At 38.9% G+C, this 20,146-nt stretch overlaps 1 protein-coding gene across 1 annotated transcript in view; it reads left to right on the top strand.

Moving 5' to 3' along the window:
- The window catches only part of Lrpprc (leucine rich pentatricopeptide repeat containing), an 82,639-nt gene that overhangs the window by 11,278 nt on the left and 51,215 nt on the right, over nucleotides 1-20,146 (top strand). The window contains exons 2-14 of the mRNA XM_050146001.1: nucleotides 1,247-1,440; nucleotides 2,626-2,748; nucleotides 4,922-5,043; nucleotides 5,148-5,206; nucleotides 6,172-6,258; nucleotides 6,648-6,774; nucleotides 7,049-7,193; nucleotides 8,280-8,425; nucleotides 8,663-8,768; nucleotides 8,850-8,957; nucleotides 11,474-11,592; nucleotides 13,903-13,996; nucleotides 16,243-16,309. Coding sequence (XP_050001958.1) covers nucleotides 1,247-1,440; nucleotides 2,626-2,748; nucleotides 4,922-5,043; nucleotides 5,148-5,206; nucleotides 6,172-6,258; nucleotides 6,648-6,774; nucleotides 7,049-7,193; nucleotides 8,280-8,425; nucleotides 8,663-8,768; nucleotides 8,850-8,957; nucleotides 11,474-11,592; nucleotides 13,903-13,996; nucleotides 16,243-16,309 — 1,497 coding nt within the window. The remainder of the gene's footprint in view (nucleotides 1-1,246; nucleotides 1,441-2,625; nucleotides 2,749-4,921; nucleotides 5,044-5,147; nucleotides 5,207-6,171; nucleotides 6,259-6,647; nucleotides 6,775-7,048; nucleotides 7,194-8,279; nucleotides 8,426-8,662; nucleotides 8,769-8,849; nucleotides 8,958-11,473; nucleotides 11,593-13,902; nucleotides 13,997-16,242; nucleotides 16,310-20,146) is intronic.

Below are 20,146 nucleotides of genomic sequence, written 5' to 3' on the forward strand. Positions count from 1 at the left end.
AAGGTCTATGTGCCACAAAATGTGGTTATCATCTTGAAGGCCTTTTCTGAATTAATGTGTTTAGACAGAATGCCTAGCATAATTTAGTGGCAACTAAATTGAAGGTGCTCGGAGCAGATTCCCAAGAATTGAGTATGTTAAAAGTGAAGTACTTGAGAAAGCCTTTCAAAATTAAGGATTTATAGCAGTGTTCTTTACATGTCAGTTTATTTTTTTAGGTCTGATATTTGTAAATCAAGTTCAGTATTTATTCCTATAGTATGAAATACCTCTGCACAGTTTAGAAGTTTAGTTGTATATTAGACTGTATTAATAAAATATTGATTTAAAGAGTTGCTTGTTCTGGGGATGTCAGTTAGCTTAGTTCATAGGATGCTTATTAGCGTGGGTCCCATCCCTATACTGCATAACCCACAGCATAGGCCTGGCATGACAGCAGAGTTGAAAGCAAGAGAATCAGAAGTTCAAAGTCATTGTTGGTTCTCAGGAAGTTCCTGGCCAGCCTGAACTAAAAATGGTCCTGTCTCAAAAAATAAAGAAAGAAAGATTGTTTATTTTCTAGAATCATTCTCACGTAACATTCTCATCTTAACTAATTTCTTATCTGACAACGGTTCCTACTCTGGAGAGTTAGGGAAGTGTACAAACTGTGTGTTGAAAATGCAAAGCTGTGGAATTGAGATGCTTCGGTCTTGTTAGACAGGCGGGAACTAACGTGGGCTTGAGTGGTCCTGTAAAGTTAGTGCAGAGTTTTAACTTGGAAGAAACTTCGTTGTCTGGTTTAATAACTGATTTAAAATTTAAGTTCATATAAGCTCATGCCAGAACAAAGCCATAAAGGTAGTTTTGGAATTCGGGGTGCACTCTGGCCGTTTGTCTCATTTATACAAATGAGAGGAGCTCGTTGAAGAGCTGCTTTCTTTTCCTTCGGTAAGGAAGTATAATTTTAGCTTCTTAGTTTGAAGTGATTTCATGTAAGGTTATCAATGCAGCCAGCATCAACTGGAGTTTTACTGTGTGTGTGTGTGCGCGTGTGTGTGCACGCGTGCGCGCACGCCTATGTGTGTAAAACAAAAGTCAGAACTTTAATTTGTTGTCAGTTCATAGTTCTCTTAGTACTTTTGCTGTTGCATTGCAATATTAGGTATTTAGTGACTGTCAGAACTTGGCGTAAACTTCACACAAACGATGTCCTGACTAGATAGCAATTTACTTAGTTTATTACTAATTGTGTTCAATTTTACAGAGAGCTACCAAGCCAAGCCAGATTATATGCAATTGTTGCTGAAAAGAGGGATCTTCAAGAGGAGCCTGTTCCTATGAGAAGAAATAACCGTCAGTTTGATTGGGCTCTAATGAAACTGGACAGTTCTGTCCGAAGAACGGGCCGCATTACAAGGGGACTTCTGCAGAAAGTCTTTGATAGCACCTGTCGCTCAGGTATTTCAGAGTTTCTCTATAGGTAGTTGAAGTTTTTCCTGGGTGTCTGGAAGCTCATTGTGGAGAGCATCATTTGATACTAAGTGTCAGTGTGACTAGATCCTCCTCTCCTTCCAGATCATCCAGGCAGAGTTTGCAGTAACATGAAATATTTCAGTTAGAGTCCATTTCAGAGTCAGCAAGTAAAAATAGCCATTTGCTTCCCCTGCTTTCTCGAGTTGTACAGCTTCCATGATAAACTGTAGTAGAAGGCACCAGTTTTCCTGCCGTGACCACAGTGAAGACTGGTTGCCATTTCTCTTTATTCCAGTCAGCCTCTGAGCAGGCAGATGGCTTAGGTCCTGCAGTAGCTGCAGGTCCTTCACTCCCAGGCTCTTCCCCCATCTCCTGACAAACACAAAAGCAAACGTACTACTGTGCAATTTTGTGTGTGTTTTAGGAAGAGTCTCCCGGAGTCTGTTTGTGGGCATCATTTCCTTAGGGAGCAGAGCTTCTAATGATGAGGTGTAACAAAGAGGTTCCATGACAGACGGTCATGTTCTTTGAAAGACCGTAACTTTCTGATTTACTCAGTTCTTCAGCCATTGCCACATTAATTTTGGAACTTTTCATTGTCACCCTTCTAGCCCTTCCCATCCTTTCCAGTCCTAGACACCCACAAGTAAGTCTATTTTCTGCCCCTTTAGTTCCCTGCTCTGGATGTACTTACAGATTAGACAATGCGTGTTTATTTTTGTGTTGTCTTAAAGTCCGGTTTAAGGGACACGGAGATAAAACTTAAACATGGTAATGTGGGTTCTTTATCTTTGTGTCCTTCCCATAAGGTGCTGAGAGGCATAGCCTTTGAACTGTAGCAAGCACTGCTTAGGAATTAGATTCTTCTTGAATCCATTAGTCTTAGAGAGTATGTGGATTTTGTAGTCTTAGATTTCTTAAAGCAGTCTGCTGCTAAAGATTACAGTTCTGACATTTAGTAGTGTTATGGAGTGCTGGTCTTTGGGTGCCCTCTTGTCTTTGGTGAACTGAGGGGTGGGGCTTGTGGATCATTTAATGGATATTTTTCTTGATCTCTTTGAAAAGCCTGAAGATGGTCAAATAATTTATAAACCTCAGCTGAAGCTTTGCTGTTTACCTCCTCCGTGTTACTGGTCCTGTTATCTGCATCTATGACCTGTTTCTCTGCAGGTAGCCCAGGTGGTAATCAAGCCTTGCTTCTGCTGCGCAGCTGTGGTTCACTCTTGCCTGAACTGAGTCTTGCAGAAAGGACAGAATTTGCTCATAAGATATGGGACAAACTTCAGACATTAGGTATGATTGCTTTAGTCCCTGACATGCGTAAAGGCATAGGTATTTTTTTCTCTTCCACTGAATGTGTTCTTCATGTAAGTCATCATCTTATTTTGTTATAGGGCTTCTTGATTTAATACTATTTGGCAATATGTTTATATGGTGAGTTATAGGGACATTAAGAATAAACTAGTTTTCATATCATGAATTAGAATTTTAATAAGTGAAAAAAATAGATATTTGGGCTATCAATTGTAACTCAACTTACAGTATTATAGTATTGTTAGAATTTAGGAAAACGTGCTCACATATAAAAGAAGACTCCACTGTAACGATTGGGTCAATAAATTATGGAGATTCTCTGATAGCGAATCATGAGTCTTCACATACTAGTGAAATAGACGTAAAATTTACGATGCTGAGCAGTGTGCACCGTGTGCCACCGTACATAAGCAGTGCGTATTCTTTATGTGTGTGTATCCACTATAGTGAAGTCTCTCTGGTCTGGAAGGGTGACAAACACTGGCTCTAATTTTTACTCAATGCCTTTGTTGTTGCTGTTAAGACAGGTTCTACTGTGTTGCCCTGGCTAGTGTGGAACTTGCTCCCAGAGAACGCCTCCCTAGTGTTGGGATTAAAGGTGTGTGCCACCACGCCTGGCTAAGTGCCTTTTTTTTTAATAAAAATTTGAACCAGCTGGGGCATGGTGGCTCATGTCCTTAATCCCAGCACTTGGGAGACAGAGGCAGGCAGCATTCTATAAATTAGAGGCCAGCCTGGTCTACATAGTGAGAGCCTGTCTAAAAGAAAAAAATTAAAGATAAAAAATTCCAAAACTGAAATTTTGAACCATATAACATTTAATATTAAAAAATAAATAATTGAAAAGACCACTTGATAATGGGTATTCGTTCCTGATTTTTCAAGTCCTTGAAGAGTAGAAGGAAGTTTGTTCAGCGAGTTAAAGCTCTAAAGCCGGCAGTGTGCAGCAGTGCTGTTGCTCTGTAGAGCCCGGAACGTCAGGTCACAGTAGTCCGCTACGCATACTTAATGAGAAACCCACACTCTTCTAATTACAAAATCTTTAGGCTCCAGTAGAGGACAGTGACAAGCACAGAAGATGTGTAGACTAGCCTTTGTCGTGTAACTGTATGAAAAAGTGGTAAGATGAGGATGATCTTTACCTCACTGCTTTGAATTTATTTATTTTAAAAATTGAATATACTTATGTATATATTGGATTCTACAGTGGGGAAGGATTTTAAGTATAAAAATAGTAGGAGTGTGGTAATGAATTAAGTATAAAAATGAGAAGTAAAATATATCTTTTGAGAATTTCATTTATGAGTACTGTATTTGCATTATTCCCCCTTTTCTTCCTCCGACGCCTTTGTGTTTTCACCCCTCAGATTCACAGGCTCTTCTCTTATTGTCACACATTTCTGTGACTATATAAAGACAAGCTGCTGAGTCCGTTTAATGATGCTCATGTGTGTGCTTTTAGGACTGGACATGCCTTTAATCACAGCACTGGAGAGGCTGAGGCAGGTGGATTTCTGTAATTTGAGGCATGCCAGGGACATCCTGTCTAAACAAAATAAACAAAAAACCGAGACCAGAGAGAGGGGGTAATTTCTAGGACTAAGTGCAAAATGTTAATTCATTCAAGTGTGTGCAGTCTGTGGCAGATCACATGTGTCCAAGGATGGCTTTGGGTACAGCCCACCTCATTTGTAGGTGAGAGTCATACTGCACTGCCAGAAATAATGTCATTTGTAGAGTCGGCTGAGTGGTATCCTAACAGATGTGACCTTAGGTAGTATACACATTGGAAGAAGACAAGGACATTGCAACATGGGTAAACAATGCTAGCAAACTGGCAGTGGTGTTCAGATTCAAGGGGGAACAACAGGTCATTCAGGCAAAGGCTTTGGGTGACCTGGTAAAGATTAAGAAAAATTGCCAACGGTCCTACTTTATAAAGGAATTGTAGTCCCAGTTCCTCTGCAGCATGTGAGGGCTGCTTCATAGAGGAATGGCTCTGTCACTTAAAGGCACAGGTGCTATCAGCGTGTTTTCATGTGAAGACGGCACTGTTTCGTAAGACAGCTGCCATCAGGATCTGCAGTGTCGTTGTGCTAAGGATGTGATGGTAAATGCTTTTCTAAACGTCTGATTTAAATTTCATTTGTAGGTACTGTGTATGATGTCAGTCATTACAATGCTTTACTTAAAGTGTATCTTCAAAATGAACATAAATTCTCACCTACTGATTTCCTGGCCAAGATGGAGAGAGAAAACATTCAACCTAATCGAGTAGGTAGCTGCTGCTGTGGGTGCTGAGCAGCCACATACAGTTCTGCTGTTTTCCAGAAAGATGTTTATGTATGAAAGTGTTAAGCTGCCCATTTCATTGGCAGGTAACATACCAGAGGCTGATTGCTGCCTATTGTGATGTTGGAGATATTGAAGGTGCCAGGTATGTATTTTTTATAAATGTGGGTTATTGTTTAATTTCATTTTCTTTTATTTATTTTGTGTTTCTGCATACATGTGTGTGGACATGTGTGTGTAAATCGAGAGAACAACCTGCAGGAGTTAGCTCTGTCCATCATGTGGATTCTGGGTTCAGTTCTAGGGATTAAAGTCCAGTTGCTAGGCTTGACCATACGCTCCTCTACCCAACAAGCTATCTCATCATCATTAAATGTAGTTTTATACAAGTAGATTTGCAAATTGTATAACCATAAAATGTATCTACTTTTTTGAAAATTTATTCTTTATAAAGGGAATTATTTCAGAAGTATTTTATATAGCAAATTTAGTAGTATGATTTAAATAAAATGAAATTGTTGTATAAAAGGGAAAGAAGTAAAAGTTGCTGAGTTAGAACAGAGGTAGAAACTGTTAAGATGCAAAGCTAGATTTACTTTTAAAAAACCGTTTTCTATCTTTACCCATTTAAACTTTCTTTATAAAAGTAGGGATATTTATTTTCTTTGCCCACTGATTCAGGTAAAATCAACTGCAATATTTCTCTGCCTATAAAATTATTGCCACTTTTTAATTAAAGCTTAGGCAATAAGTAATGGGTTGAAATATACAATCCATTTTAACTCAGTATATTGGTTTTTTTCCTCTCACATTATTCATATGTCCCTCCTGCCCCCATGCTAAGAATTGACATAGGGCCTATCCCATATGCTAGGCAAGTGCTTAACCACTGAGCCACAGTCCTAGCTTGCTTAGTTGTTTTGACAAAGTATTCAAAATAATTGATACTTAAAGGAATACAATTTCATGAGAAGGGGATTATGCTTCACTTCGTTGCTTTTTTTTTTTTAACAAGGACATGTTATTATGCTAAACAAAAATAACTTAAGGCCTAATTCATGGACGCATTAGCAAGTGTCATTGATAAATATCACCTCTCTTTTATTGCAGCAAGATTCTTGGATTTATGAAAACGAAGGACCTACCAATCACAGAGGCAGTGTTCAGTGCTCTGGTTACAGGTCATGCGAGAGCTGGGTAATTTTCCACCTGGGTTTGCTTTGTCAGCAAGGTTTTGGTCCTAGAAAATTATTAGAGAGGAGTCATAGAGCATGCATATCTATTCCTCCAAACAAGTCTGGTATGCAGTGGAGCACACTGGTATTTTTATTACTTTCTCTGAAATTTGTGCCTTTTTTTTATTGGAGTTATTACATATGGGGGTGAAGTTAGCCGTAAACATGTCAGGTGCTTATGGGTCCTACTATTTCAGAAATATATAGCCACTTTAATGAGTAGTTCTTTTTGGGTAGAATTCCAAATAGTATTTAAATAGTATTTAAAATTAGTAATTTTAATATACTTATTAATATGTTTTAGAGTAATTATATTCAGCAATCTTATGTTTTCTTTGAAATAATTTATAGAGATATGGAGAACGCAGAAAATATTCTCACAGTGATGAAAGAAGCTGGCATTGAACCAGGACCAGACACGTATTTGGCTCTGTTGAACGCATATGCTGAGAAGGGTGACATTGACCATGTTAAGCAGGTATGGTTCATGCTGTGTAAGTCAATATTGAAGTCACTGTGTGAACGTGTGTTACAATTTATGTGAAGCATAAAAAAAAACAAAAAACCAGAAAAACATAGCTCATGTCCATTTAAAAGATGTCTTGTAAAGAGTAATATTTAAAGGAAATTATTAGTTGGGTACTTTGATGTTGCTATGTGATGGTCACTGTGGATTAGTATATTGAATCTTGTTATTTTATTTAGCTCTAATACTTCTAATTTCTCATTTCAATTACTCCACCCATCTTTAGATTCTGGAGAAAGTGGAGAAGTCGGATCATTACCTTTTGGATCGTGATTTATTCCAGATTATCGTTACCTTTACTAAAGCTGGCTATCCTCAGTATGTCTCAGAAATTCTGGAAAAGATTACCTATGAGAGAAGATATCTTCCGGGTACTTAAAATATTTTATCTGCGTGACTTTTGTGAATACCTGGATTACTATTGCTTGTATGATACAAAGGGGACTTCTTTTTTGTCAATTTTTTAATTGTTTTTATTGTGCTATATATTTTTCTTTGCTCCCCTCCCTTTGTACCCTCTCCCCTTTTTACCCTCTCCCATGATCTCCACGCTCCCAGTTTACTAAGGAAATCTTGTCTTTTTCTCCTTCCTATTTAGATCCTCTTTGTTGTTTAGGTTTTCTAGGATTATGAATTGTAGGGTTTTTTTTTTTTTTTTTTTTTTTTGCTTTATGTCTAAGAGCCACTTATGAGTGAGTACATTCTATATTTGTCTTTCTGGGTTACCTCACTCAATATGGTTTTTTTCTAGATCCATCCATTTGCCTACAAATTTCAAGATGTCAGTATATTTTACTGCTGAGTAGTTCTCCATTGTGTAAATGTACCACATTTTCTTTATCTGTTCTTTGGTTGAGGGACATTTAGTTTGTTTCCAGGTTCTGTCTATTACAAATAATTAATGCTGCTATGAACATAGTTGAGCACTTGTCCTTGTGGTATGATTGAGCATCCTTTGGCTATGTTATATACTCAAAAGTGGTTTTGTTGGGTCTTGAGGTAGATTTGTTTCCTAATTTCCTGAGAGATGATCATACTGATTTCCAAAGCAGCTGTACCAAAGGGCACTTCTTAATAGTACGGGAGTATGGGAGGCAAACATAGAGTGCTTGGTCAGTGTAGTAAGATACATATGTGTGAGTTGAGTGCTCCAGGATATGGTATTAAGAAGTATTTTATTCTTATATATGTATATTTATCCTTTCGGTGTTTGCAGTTCTTAATTTTCTCTTTAAAAATTTAAAAAGTTTTGTTTGTGTGTTTGGTTATGCCTATTTCACAGGTGTGTTCAGGGTCCAGATCTTTCCTGGGGATGGAACTCAGTTCATAACATTTGGCAACGTGTGCTTTTATCTCCTGAGCTATTTTACTAGCCCTATGTTTTTCCATTAGTATTGATTATTATTTAAACACATTGCTCAGTTTAGTAATAACAGATGTCTTTGTTTTCTTCCCAGATGCAATGAACCTCATTTTGCTTTTAGTCACTGAAAAGTTGGAAGATACGGCATTCCAGATTTTATTAGCATTACCCGTGTTAAAGGAAGAGAACATAAATGTATTTGGCAGTTTCTTTTTGCGGCACTGCGTGACTATGAATACGGTACTCTGCTTGTTTTCACTTTGTAGATTGTCTAGTTGGCAGTGAAATGATATGCTTTAAAACAGGAGAGAATTCATGAGATGAGACAAGTTGTAAACAGTCTGAAACTTTTAATGTTGAAGATTTCTGGATAGAAAGGGAGAAATGGAGACTTCGTTGCCAAAGTCATTGACTGTTTGCAGAAAGCGCAGTGGTCAGGCTCTGGCTGTCCGGCTGACTCTGTGTCTTTCCCCTCAGCCTGCGGAGAAGCTCATAGACTACTGTAAGAAGCTGAAGGAGGCCAAGCTGCATAGCTCCTCACTGCAGTTCACTCTCCACTGTGCTCTACTGGCCAACAAAACTGGTACTGTATCCTTGTAGCTTTGACCAGCATCCAGAAGTTTCTCTGCCATAGCACGGTGACATATTATGGATTGTTTTTCAGCTTTGGCAAAAGCAGTGATGCAGGCCTTGAAGGAAGAAGGGTTTCCTATTCGAACTCACTATTTCTGGCCATTGCTAGCCGGACATCAGAAAACAGAAAATGTTCAAGGTGAGCTTTGCCTTTTATGGAGTCACAGTTGGTCAGAACAATTGCAAATAAACACACATCTGTTTGAATTTTTTAAAGCACACTTACTTCTGAGAGTCAGAGCTCATGAGAAACTGGGATTGTGTTAATAATTCTAAAGTGGGTATTTTTCACTGATTTTATTTCTTAGTTCGCGTCTTAAGCAAATGTTCAGACTTGTGAGTGGAGTTATGAACAGTTTGTCTAGCCTTAGTGAAGTTATATTTAATGGAGTTCATAGAACAGAAAGTGTGACCATTTTCCTCTGTGGGCCACGCAGACCTGTTCTTCCCCAAGCTCAGCTCCAGGAGGGAAGGCAGAGAAACTTGTGTTTATTGTAAAGAGGTGCTCCTGACCTGACAGCCTGCTGATTGAAGGACAGAAATGCTCAGACTTTCAGCTTCTTAAGTACATTTAAGCATTTAGCATACTTTCCCTTGTACACATGGGATGTCTATAGGATATGAATAAAATGGAAAATATTAAATTTTAGAGCACAGTATCTAATTCTTTGGTTTGCATTACTGGTAATCAGAAAAAGTAGTCTCATAAAAAGATGCTTTTAACAGAAGTACCTCCCCCTTGGGGAAACAAAAATGGTCTTTTTTCATTTTATCTCACAGTATAATGTGCTTTGGAATGAGATGCAGAGTTGTTAGTGTGACATTGGGTGACAAACAGAATGCACAAACAACAAAAAAGTGCTTTTAGCAGACTTTCACATTGCAATTTTATTTTAAATATATACTTGTCTTCTGGTTTAAAGAAAATAGTGAAACAAGTATTCCCTAATTGTTTCTGGTTATAAAAGTCTCTAAATCCTTTTTAGGAAAGTCTTTGTGAAAACAATGAGTTGATTAACTCTTTGTGTATCTTCCAGTTCTGAAAGCATGAGGTAACCTTTAACCTCGTGTTTCTGCAGCGCAGACCATTTGTAGCATTCCCTCAGACTCTTGAGCCTCTTAGTATTTATTTTTACACAGGTAGGAAAATATTGTTGGTGCCTTTTGAAATGTCTGTGTACTGGGTAAGTTTCCTGGTTGCACCATATTATAATGTCTACCCCTTTGAGTTGGCAAAAGACCAAGACTGGTTTCACCTGGAGCGAGCTGAGCTTGGGGAAGACTGCCTTTCCTGCAGTTCTGAGTGGAGACCCTGAGGGTGCTTTGTTGAAAGGTCACCTTGTATTCTTGAGACACCGGAGAGCCAGAGGGTTCAGGGACTGACCACAGGTAGTGTCAGTGTGTGAGTGTTGAGAATGACTTCTGCACTTTGTAATGCTTCTTCATGTCACCGCCCCTCAGTAACCGTTACATTGTTTTAGTAACATTCTTAGCCGTCCTTTGGAAATTGGACACCATGTTTTACATTAATTCATCGAAAAATCAGGAACAAGATTTTGGAAAACTACAGAAGCCTCTGCTTTATTGGAGATTACTGACTTGATAGTACCAGGGAATGTCAGTTGTCCTTCAGTTTTTAAAAACCATCTGTGCTCTTTAGTCTTCTTCTGGAGGTCTTGATGATAGGAAAATATACTGTGTAGACTTGCATGTAGCGGGCGGGGGACTGTATGCTTTTGTGTAGTTTTGTTGCTGCATGCAAGGCTAGAACGCCACATTGTCTTTAGTGAAATGAGCCTGCTCTTTGTCTGGACAACATCCAGTGTACCCTGGTAGGGAGATGTCGATGCCTGCTCAGGAGTGCTGAGTAAGGGAGGGGAAGAGCTTCAGGAAACAGGTCCGATAAAATTGAACTGGTTTTCAATAACAGGGCAGTCACGTTTCTGTTGAATTGAGGCAGGAGCTTCCCTATCACCAGCCTCCAACAAGATTTCCTGATCCTCTTACTGCCGCTCTGCTGTGCCACGAATAGAAAAGTCACTATTTAAAATATTTTCAGCAAGCACCCATAAGTGAATGAGAGGAAAGGCTTGGAATTAGGACCAAACTTCCTTTGTTAAACTTTGGAAGCATAAAAATAAGAAAATGAAGGGTTGAGCTGGGCAGTGGTGGCACACACCTTTAATCCCAGCACTCTTGATGCAGAGGCAAGTGAATCTCTGTGAGTTCAGGGCCAGCCTGGTATATAGAGTGAACTCCAGGACAGGCTCCAGAGCTACAGAGAAACCCTGTCTCAACAACAAAGCAGGAAGAATACAAAGGAAGCTGTTTGTGTCGAGGACACCCCGAAAGTAAAAGTGCTCCTTGAGTCGGGGTGGAATAGATGGGCCTTATTTTTCAAAAAGTAGAATTTTGCCTCCAAATAAAGTGAGCCTATTTGATTGATTATAACAATTACGTGACCGTCTTAGTAGGTGAGCATGGCCTAGGCAAATCATGTCTATTTCCCTAGAGTTTGGATTATTTTAATTGCTACAGTGTTTTGTTTTTCAGACAGAGTGCTGAGGAAATTTCCTCACTGATTCAGCAAACAACCTTGTGACTTCCCTGAATTTGAAGTTCTTTATCTCTTCCCTGCTGTGTTTTATCTTTTAGGAATAATGAATATACTCAAAATAATGAAGGAGTTAGGAGTAGATCCTGATCAAGACACATATGTAAATTATGTGTTTCCTTGCTTTGATGATGTAAAGTCAGTTCGAGCTGCTTTGCAGGTGGGTACAAGTGTGCTTTTAATGGCCTTATTGAAGAAAATACTCTCTACCTAATGTTTCATTATCATTAGAAAAAAAGAAAAGAGCATCATTGAATGGAGAACTAAAAATGGTCTTGTGCACTTGTTTTTAAGACTCTATAAACATGCTGGTTAGTATATATAATAGGTTAACTAGCAGGCTACACAGTGTCTGTCTTCTGTCTTGGTAAGACTGTCCTGACAGCAGAAGCATAGAAAAGATTCGCTTCTTGGTCTTACCCAGAACCTGTAATTTTCGTTTGTTTGTTTTTTTTTTTTTAATAATTTTCCAAAATACATTACTAATAGTATATTTATTATTCTGTATTTGAAAAATAATCTTTGTTGGGCTTTGAAACACTTTTTCTGCCATGCTTTTGACCCTACCAGAAAAGGCAAGGTATTGTGAGTATCATTTGAAAAGTTGAATGGGGACTGGAGAGATGGCTCAGCAGTTAAAGAGCACTGGCCATTCTTGCAGAGGATCTATCTTTGATTCCCAGCATCCAAGTGGTAGCTGTCTGTCTGTAACTTCAGTTCCAAGAGAGCTGATACTTTGTTCTGGCCTCCATAGGCACTAGGCACATAGACATGAATGCTGGCAAACACTTACACACATAAAATAGTGAAATAAATAATTCAAACTAAAGTTGATTTGAACCATACCTTAAGCGGTAGTGGCGCACACCTTTAATCCTAGCACTCAGGAGGCAGGGGCAAGCAGATCTCAGTGAATCCGAGGCCAGCGTAGTCTACAGAGCAAGTTCCAGGACAACCAGGGCTACACAGAGACATCCTGTCTCAAAAAGCAAAACAAACAAACAAAAAAATACTGGGTTTTCTAATTTTAAGGCAAAGTGTTGTATGTAGAGTTAGGAGTGGCAGGTGCAGGCTCCATATGTATAACATGTATTTTGCTAGGAAGAGCTGTAGGGCAGAAGTTACTAAGTGCTGTCTGGATTTTTGTAAGAGTGTTCCTTTCTGTGAAATAACTTCATATTATAATCACCTTAAAATCGAGAGTTATATCTTGAACGTCTGTACTTACCTTCCTCGCTCCCTTTTTCAGGGGAAGATGGGGACTGTGGGGACACTGGCTAACTTCTGACTGTGGGCATATGTTAGCATGTTGGCTTTTTTATGCTGTACTAGTAGGGCCCAAGTCCAGGACTTGGTGTCTGCCAGGAAATCACTCCAGCAAATGAGCTCCGTTCTCCAGTCTTCCTCCTTAGTTCTCAGAAGAAGCTATTGACTTCATGCGGTACATACTTTACCGCATATGACAGTATTATATGTCATTCATTAATACATGGAGACCACTAGTCAGGTGGTAGATCTGTATAACTCACCCATGGGTGATTCCTTAAGATAGTCTTATATTTTAGATAATCATTTTTTTCTTAATATTTTCCTTTCACATATGAGTGTACTTAAGAAATACCTTTGAAAAAGTGGGTATCTTAGAGCAATATTTAATTCTACAAATCATTTTAATGCTTGTGATATTTTATAGCTATGACATAATTTATTTTTATTCTTTGCCTTTTATTGTCTGGGTGGTTTGTAATATTGTACTGTAAAGAAACATTTGAACTAAATTATTATTCATCTACTTAACATTATCTATGTTGAGTGAAGCGATAGACTATTTGGAGTTAAATAAATTTGATCCGTACCATATGTGTCAAAATACCATTTTAGTGGGACTTCAGAGGTGGCTCAGTGGTTAAGAAAAGAAAGGAGCCAGGTTTGAGTTTCAGCACCCACAATCATCTGTAACTCTAGTTCTAGCTGATTTGACATCCTCTTCTGGGCTCCACAGGCACCAGGCACGCCTGTTTGCACAGACATTTTATGCAAGCAACAAAAAAAAAATCCATGAAGTAAAAATATGTATTTCTTTTAACCACTATTTCAGTCCTGTGTTGAAGCTCTTTTATAAGAGGATTGTCATGTCTTGTGTAGTAAACATGTGAACAGGTCACCTGTCTTTATTATTTTTTTTTTTAAGAGAAAACAAACTATCCTTTTTTACTATGCATACCAATCCAAGTTCCCACTCCCTCACCTCAGGTTGCCTGTCTTGATGGTGTTTATTTGGGCTATTGGCACTCTAGCTTGAAGTTTCTTTTTGCCAAGGTTTGGTTACTCAACTATGTATAGTTTTAGAAAAATTATTTTTTAAAAAAGATAATAGATTATCTTGGTATTTGAAAGGTAGGGGACTAGAAAGGCATATTGAAGTATTTTAATTGAAGAACCTTACCATTGATGTATACTTTATCCCCAGGAAAATGAATGTCTACCTCAAAGTAATACATTTACTCAAGCTGAAGTGAGAAGTGAAGCAAAAAGTGGGAACTTAGAGAACGTTTTGTCACTTCGTAAGTATTCCATGGGAGAAGTAGGCTTGATGCTGACGTCAGTCACCGCTGAGAGCATATATATGGTAGTTTGTACAGTGCAAGCAAGAACACTTCCAGCTTGTGTTAAGGTCTTGGTGAGAAGCCAGTATATGGCTTGAACTTGGGGCTACTTTGGTAGTAATTTTAAGGTTGGAAGGAGCATGAAGATGCCATGGTGTTAGAGTGGTAGCTGGGTATGATAAACCAAAGACTGGGTCCTGTTTGTCATCTATGAGCTCGTAAGTGACACGGAACAAATCTGTTAATATCTACTTGCTTCAGTTTTCTGAAATTGAGGTGACACAGCCTGTTTTGTTACTTCTGGTTAGTGATTTGAAGCTGTTCCCAGATTTGGCTAACAAAAGCATAGCTAATGCTTGCTGAGCATTTAAAAGAATCAGCTCCTTGTATACATACCTCACATGAAGTCAGTTCCATTGACAGAAGGGCACAGTGAGGGAGAATAATTTGATCAAAGGGTTCTTTGAACCAGAAGCAAAATCTAGTTCTAACTTTGCCGTTTTCGACATTTTTTTTATTCGACATATTTTTTTAAATGATTTAATTTATTGTTATTTTATGTGCATTAGGATTTGTCTTTATGCATGTCCTTATGAGAGTATCAGAACTCCTGGAGCTGGAGCCACAGACAGTTGTAAGCCATATGGGTTCTGGGAATCGAACCTAGGTCCTCTGGAAGAACAGCCAGTGCTCTTAGCTGCTGAACCATCTCTCCAGCCTCTAATAAATTGCATTTTTCCCCCAAGGCAGGACTTTTCTGTGTAGGCCCGACTGGCCTTGAGCCTGGAGATCGCCTGCCTCTGCCTCCCAAATGCTGGGATTAAAGGCGTGCACTGTCACCTGGCTTTTTTCAGCATTCTTTATTTTGATTATTTGTCATGCGTTTAGGTTGTGGGAATACATTTGAACTAAAGCATAGCAGGATTTTGTTAGTTTATTTTGGGAGTTTTGTGAGACAGGGTCTCACTGTGTAGCCCTGACTCACTTAGAACTTGCTGTATAGACCAGTTGGTCTTGAACTCACAGATTTGCCTCTATCTCTTGCCTTCCAAATGCTGGAATTAAAGGTGTACCATCATGCCTGGCACAAAGCAGGTTTGATCTTCTTAAAGTGCTAAAAGTGAAAGTTTGATATATATTCAGATTGTATAGGTGAGTTAAAATTGATAGTGATTTTCTTTTTATGACCTCTTACAAATTAAGCCAGGAATCTTACTCTTTATAAGTTGTATTATCATCTTCAGGGCTTGCCTCTGTTATGATTTGTTTCACCCCACTCATTCTGTCATCCAAAAGCTGCTTTACATGTAGTGTAATGACCCAGTTAACTCGATCACACCATTGTGATACAGCTGCAAGCAAAAACAAAATCAGAGCGTGCCAACAGCAACCCTCTGTGTCATTTAAAATTAAACCATTATAAAACAGAAACGTTGTTTTTTGGGGGTTTTTTTGAGGCAAGGTTTCTCTGTGTTGCCTTGACTGACTCTAGACCAGGCTATAGGCCAGGTTGGCTTTGGTCTCACAGAGATCCTCCTGTCTCTGCCTCCTGAGTGCTGGGATTAATGGTTTGTGTCACCAATTCCTGATTAAAAAGTAGTTTTATGTCAAGGTTTACATGAAAAATCAGGCTTAGCAGTCCACATAGAAACATTTCAAGCTGTGGACTGTTAAGTGCTAAATGTATAGTAGAGCAAGCAAATGCTCAGAGACGTTGAAGAGCTGTGGCACTGGTGATGGAGCAGAAAGAAGTAAGGGCCTGCCTGTGTCGTGGTTAGCTGCCCCTCTGTGTCTCTGAATGGAATGAGAAAGGGAACAGAACCAGGAGCCATGACAAAAATAACTTACTTTTGTCTTCAGTAAGTGTAAGTTATCTTTCTAATCTCCTTCCTGTGTCACAGTGCCCAGGAATATACAGTTTCAGTTATGTAGCAGGGGGATTCAAGTAATTACTATTTATATTAAGGAATAATTACAAATTCTTTTCTTGATGAAAACAAAGCAAAAGGCTTTAAAGGATGTTTTGTTACAAATGTATATATTGCCTCATTAAGTAACTTCACCTGAAACATTTTATTTTTTAAGTAACACTTCCCAGTTGGAAGTAAAAAGGTAGGTAAACATGTCATCAGATCATTTATAGCTCAGTGTGGTCGTTTAGTTTGTTTGGCCTGAGTTATTTTGACAATGCTTCTCTTTTGCAGTGGAATCGAATGCATTGCCTTTATCGCTTAATTCTTTGAAAGGCAGCCTAATTCTAGGCTTTCGGAGGTAAGATTATCAGCCTCAATGTTCTCTGTTGTTGGACAGATTTCTCTTGTCCTTGTGATCTGTTGATGATGAGAACTACTTTGGAGAAAGGCTTTTCCTCTCAGTTGGGTTGGGTTTGGACAGCCTTTCTATTTCTTTTTCTAAGAAAGACAGATACAGTTCTATTAAAAAAAAAAGAGAGAAAGAAGTGATTTGTGTGCATATTGAGATTATTCTTTGAGAATGACTTTATTCTGTATGTGCTGCTATTCTCGCATGTTCAAGGAAAATTAATGAACTTTCCCACGTGTGTGACTGTTTTCTATTACTGCACTGAGATACCAGCACAGGCGACCGTTACAGAGAAGAGCATGTGCTGGTGTCGGTTTGGATATGGTGGGGGTTTTCTTGGCTGAAGCGTGTGATGACACCACATCAGGATGAGAAAAGTGAGAGGGAATGGTCATGTCGTAAAGCAGAAAGCCAAAGAGCGACTTAGGGTTTGGGTTTACTCACTTTTTTTTAACCACTTGTTCTGGTGAAAGCCCCAGTGTTCAGAACTACAATCCCGTCCCAGGACAATTGCCCAGTGATGCAAGGACCATTGGGTCTCACCTTAGGCCACAGTGAGAACCAAGCTTCCTTCATGTGGACCCTTGGGGCAAAACTTAAGCCGTATCTTAGTGCGTCCAAATTTTTTTTTTTTTTTTTTTTTTTTTTTTTTTTTTTCCACATGCACACTCGCACACACAGAAACACTAGTAATTCTTTGGTTGCCTGCCTGTCCCGTATTTTCACAGATTCTTGATTCTGTGCTATTTACTTGCTTTCTCCTGTTGCTGTGCGCATAGATACTACTCATTTGTTTCTTTTTTGCTGGACTACTCTAAGTTGTAGACATAACAGTGCTGGATGTTGCAGCATATATTTCTTTACCCGTAAGGTACTTGAAGTATATCGTCATCTGATTGACATTAAGTCCATGCTGAATTGATCCATGCGATGACTCAATGTGGAGAGGCACTTGCTACCAGGCCTCGTTATCTGAATTCAATCTCCAGGTCCCGTGTGGGAGGAGAGAACACAAGCTGTTCTCTGACTTCCCCAGCACAAAGGCTCCTAGCGCTTCCAAGGTCACACAGGCAAATCCCCAAAGCTCATTGGCCAGCTGGCCTGCCTAATCAATGAGCCCTGGGTTCAGTGAGAGACTATCTCATAAAATAAGGTGGAAAGGTGGCCTCTGGCCACTTCACACATATACATGTGAATACATACCCATTTTCACTTGCACAAATAAATACATACCTACCACAAACATTTTAAAAAAGAATAATGATAAAATCTGAAAAAAAAAATGGGATGGCTCATTGGTTAAAAACAGGGAATCCTGGTGGCCTAAGTTTAGTCCCTGAACCAACAAAACCATAGAAGTTGTCCTCCGACCTCCACATAAATGCCTGCCTTCCTACACAGCTGCACAGTGATGAGAGAATTGTAGAAAGGTTTTTAGAGCATAGACTATAATTGCATAGATAGAACTTCAATGGAACCAGCTTTTTAAGAAATAACTCATACTGTTTTAATAAATGAAATGGGATAATGTTAATGTTCTTGATGAAGGGCTTAGTTTTTCATGTAAACTTTCAAGTTACCGATATTTCTTTTAATTTCATTATTTTTTAGTCAGCTTATATTTCAGAATTCCAGACTTGTGGAAGTACTTGGGTCATAAAGCTAAGGCGATCTGATGGGGACAGACTCCTAAAATGTGCTAGGGTGGTGGCTGAGCCGAGTGAAGTCTCGGAGTTCCTTCTCCAGCTGTTTAGTATTGTGTCGCAGTTTTGGCTGTCAGTGGCTTTTGGTGGATACAGTAAAATTTCAGGTTGGAGTAATGTTGTAAGAGTATGGGTGTAGTCAGAGACATCTGTAACTTGGGGTCACTTCTTTCCTTCCACTCACCCCAAAACTAACAAAAATTCAAACTATATTAATATACTTATCCTTTATGTAAGCATTAATATAGTCATCTTTTATTTGTTGTCAGAATAAATTGTAATATATTTTAAAATCTCTCAGAACATTCCATATAATAGTCAAGCCACCTGTTGTGTGTGCGCTTAAGAGTCGTGTTATGTAATATAACATGTGTTATATGTTATGTGAGCAAATTTAGGACTAGGACAAAACAACATGACTTGGCTCATAAATGGATCGACCATGCTATTGCCAGTAGAGTCCTCGTTAGCGTAGGAAGTGCCTTACACTTACTGAGATAAAGGCTCATCAGAAGTGACTTAGTTCCAAAAGCAAGTTAATCAGAAACCCAGGATATTGCAGATCTTTGTAATTAGATATCTAAGTCATTTTGGGTATATATCTTATTATTATGCAACTTCAATAAAACCCTTTTAGTAGTTATGGTAGGTCCAGGGCCTAGGTGGGCAGTTGTTCCTAGTATGTTTGGGTAATAAGGTATTTGGCTCAGATTTTCTTAAGTTTCTATTGTTGTAAAACACCATCACCAAAAGCAATTTTTCCTTAAAAGAGTTTATTTCAGTCCATCATGAAGGGATCTCAAGCAGCAAGTTGGGAGCAGGAACTGAAGCAGAGATCATGGAAGAATCTAATTACTTCTATGATTTGCTCAGTTTACTTTCTTATATCACTGTAGGATCTCTTGCTCAGGGTGGTACCACTCGCTGTGAGCTGGACCCTTCCATTTCGGTCATCAGTCAAAAATTAAAAACGATCCACAGCTTGCCTGTAGGCCAGTCTGATGATTTTGTCAGTTGGGTTTCTTCCTTCACAGATGACCCTGCTGTGTCAAGTTGTCAAAATCTAACTAGCACACTTTCTTTTTTAAAATATTTTTTTATTATTGGGTAGGGGACAGAATTCAGGAGTTGATTTTTCTCCTTTCGCTGAGTTTGGGGGATCAAACACAGGTTACAGGCTTGTGCAAAAATCCCTTTTACCTGCTGAACCATCTTACTGGTTCTTATCTCTTTCCCCGCTCACCAGGTAAGGTCTTAACCAAACCCTTGCTGGCCTTAAAGCTTGCTACATAGTTGAGCATGACCTTGAACTTGTGATCCTTGGGCGCTGGGATTACAGGTATGCACAACCCCTGCCACTTGATATGTTGGCTGCTGACTGAGATTCTTTGCCAACCATTTCACATAATAATTTGAAGAACATTACTTTTTTTAAAATATTTTTTATGGTTTATTTAATTTTATTTTATGTGCATTGGTGTGAAGGTGTCAGATCCCCTGCAACTGGATCTTCAGACAGTTGTGAGCTGCCATGTGGGTGCTGGGAATTGAACCCGGGTCCCCTGGAAGAGCAGTCAGTACTCTTAACCACTGAGCCATCTCTCCAGCCCCAGAACATTACTTTTTTATGTCTTAGATAGAGGGTAGTGTTCAGCCACAAGCTCATGACATAGTTGTTGAATGGCACCTGTCCGGACCATGCCTGCTTGAAGACACACTTATTACCTGCCAGCATTCTGTCTGGACCTTCTGAAGCCAGTTAGGGAACAATAGACAGTGTAATCATGCTGTCATTTTAAAACAACACCCCCAAAATTTGTGTGTGTCTGTATATAGTGTCTCATTTTATAAATGACTTAATAACATGCTTAGGAAATATCACCTAAGTTTAAGTCGTTTAAATTGAATACCACTTCGTGATTATTATAAAGAGATTTTCTGCTTTAAATTTTCTTAAAAATGAAGCTACATAAAATATATTTTAGGGCCTCGGGATGTAGATCAGCTGGTAGATTGCTTGCCTGGCATGCATGTTTTCCCTGGATTCAGTCTTCAGCACCGTGTGAAGTGGAGCAAGTTGATC

Source organism: Alexandromys fortis, unplaced genomic scaffold, assembly GCF_014885135.2.
Source record: "Alexandromys fortis isolate MF-2015 unplaced genomic scaffold, M_Fortis_MF-2015_v1.1 scaffold_42, whole genome shotgun sequence".
Classification (NCBI taxonomy): Eukaryota; Metazoa; Chordata; class Mammalia; order Rodentia; family Cricetidae; genus Alexandromys; species Alexandromys fortis.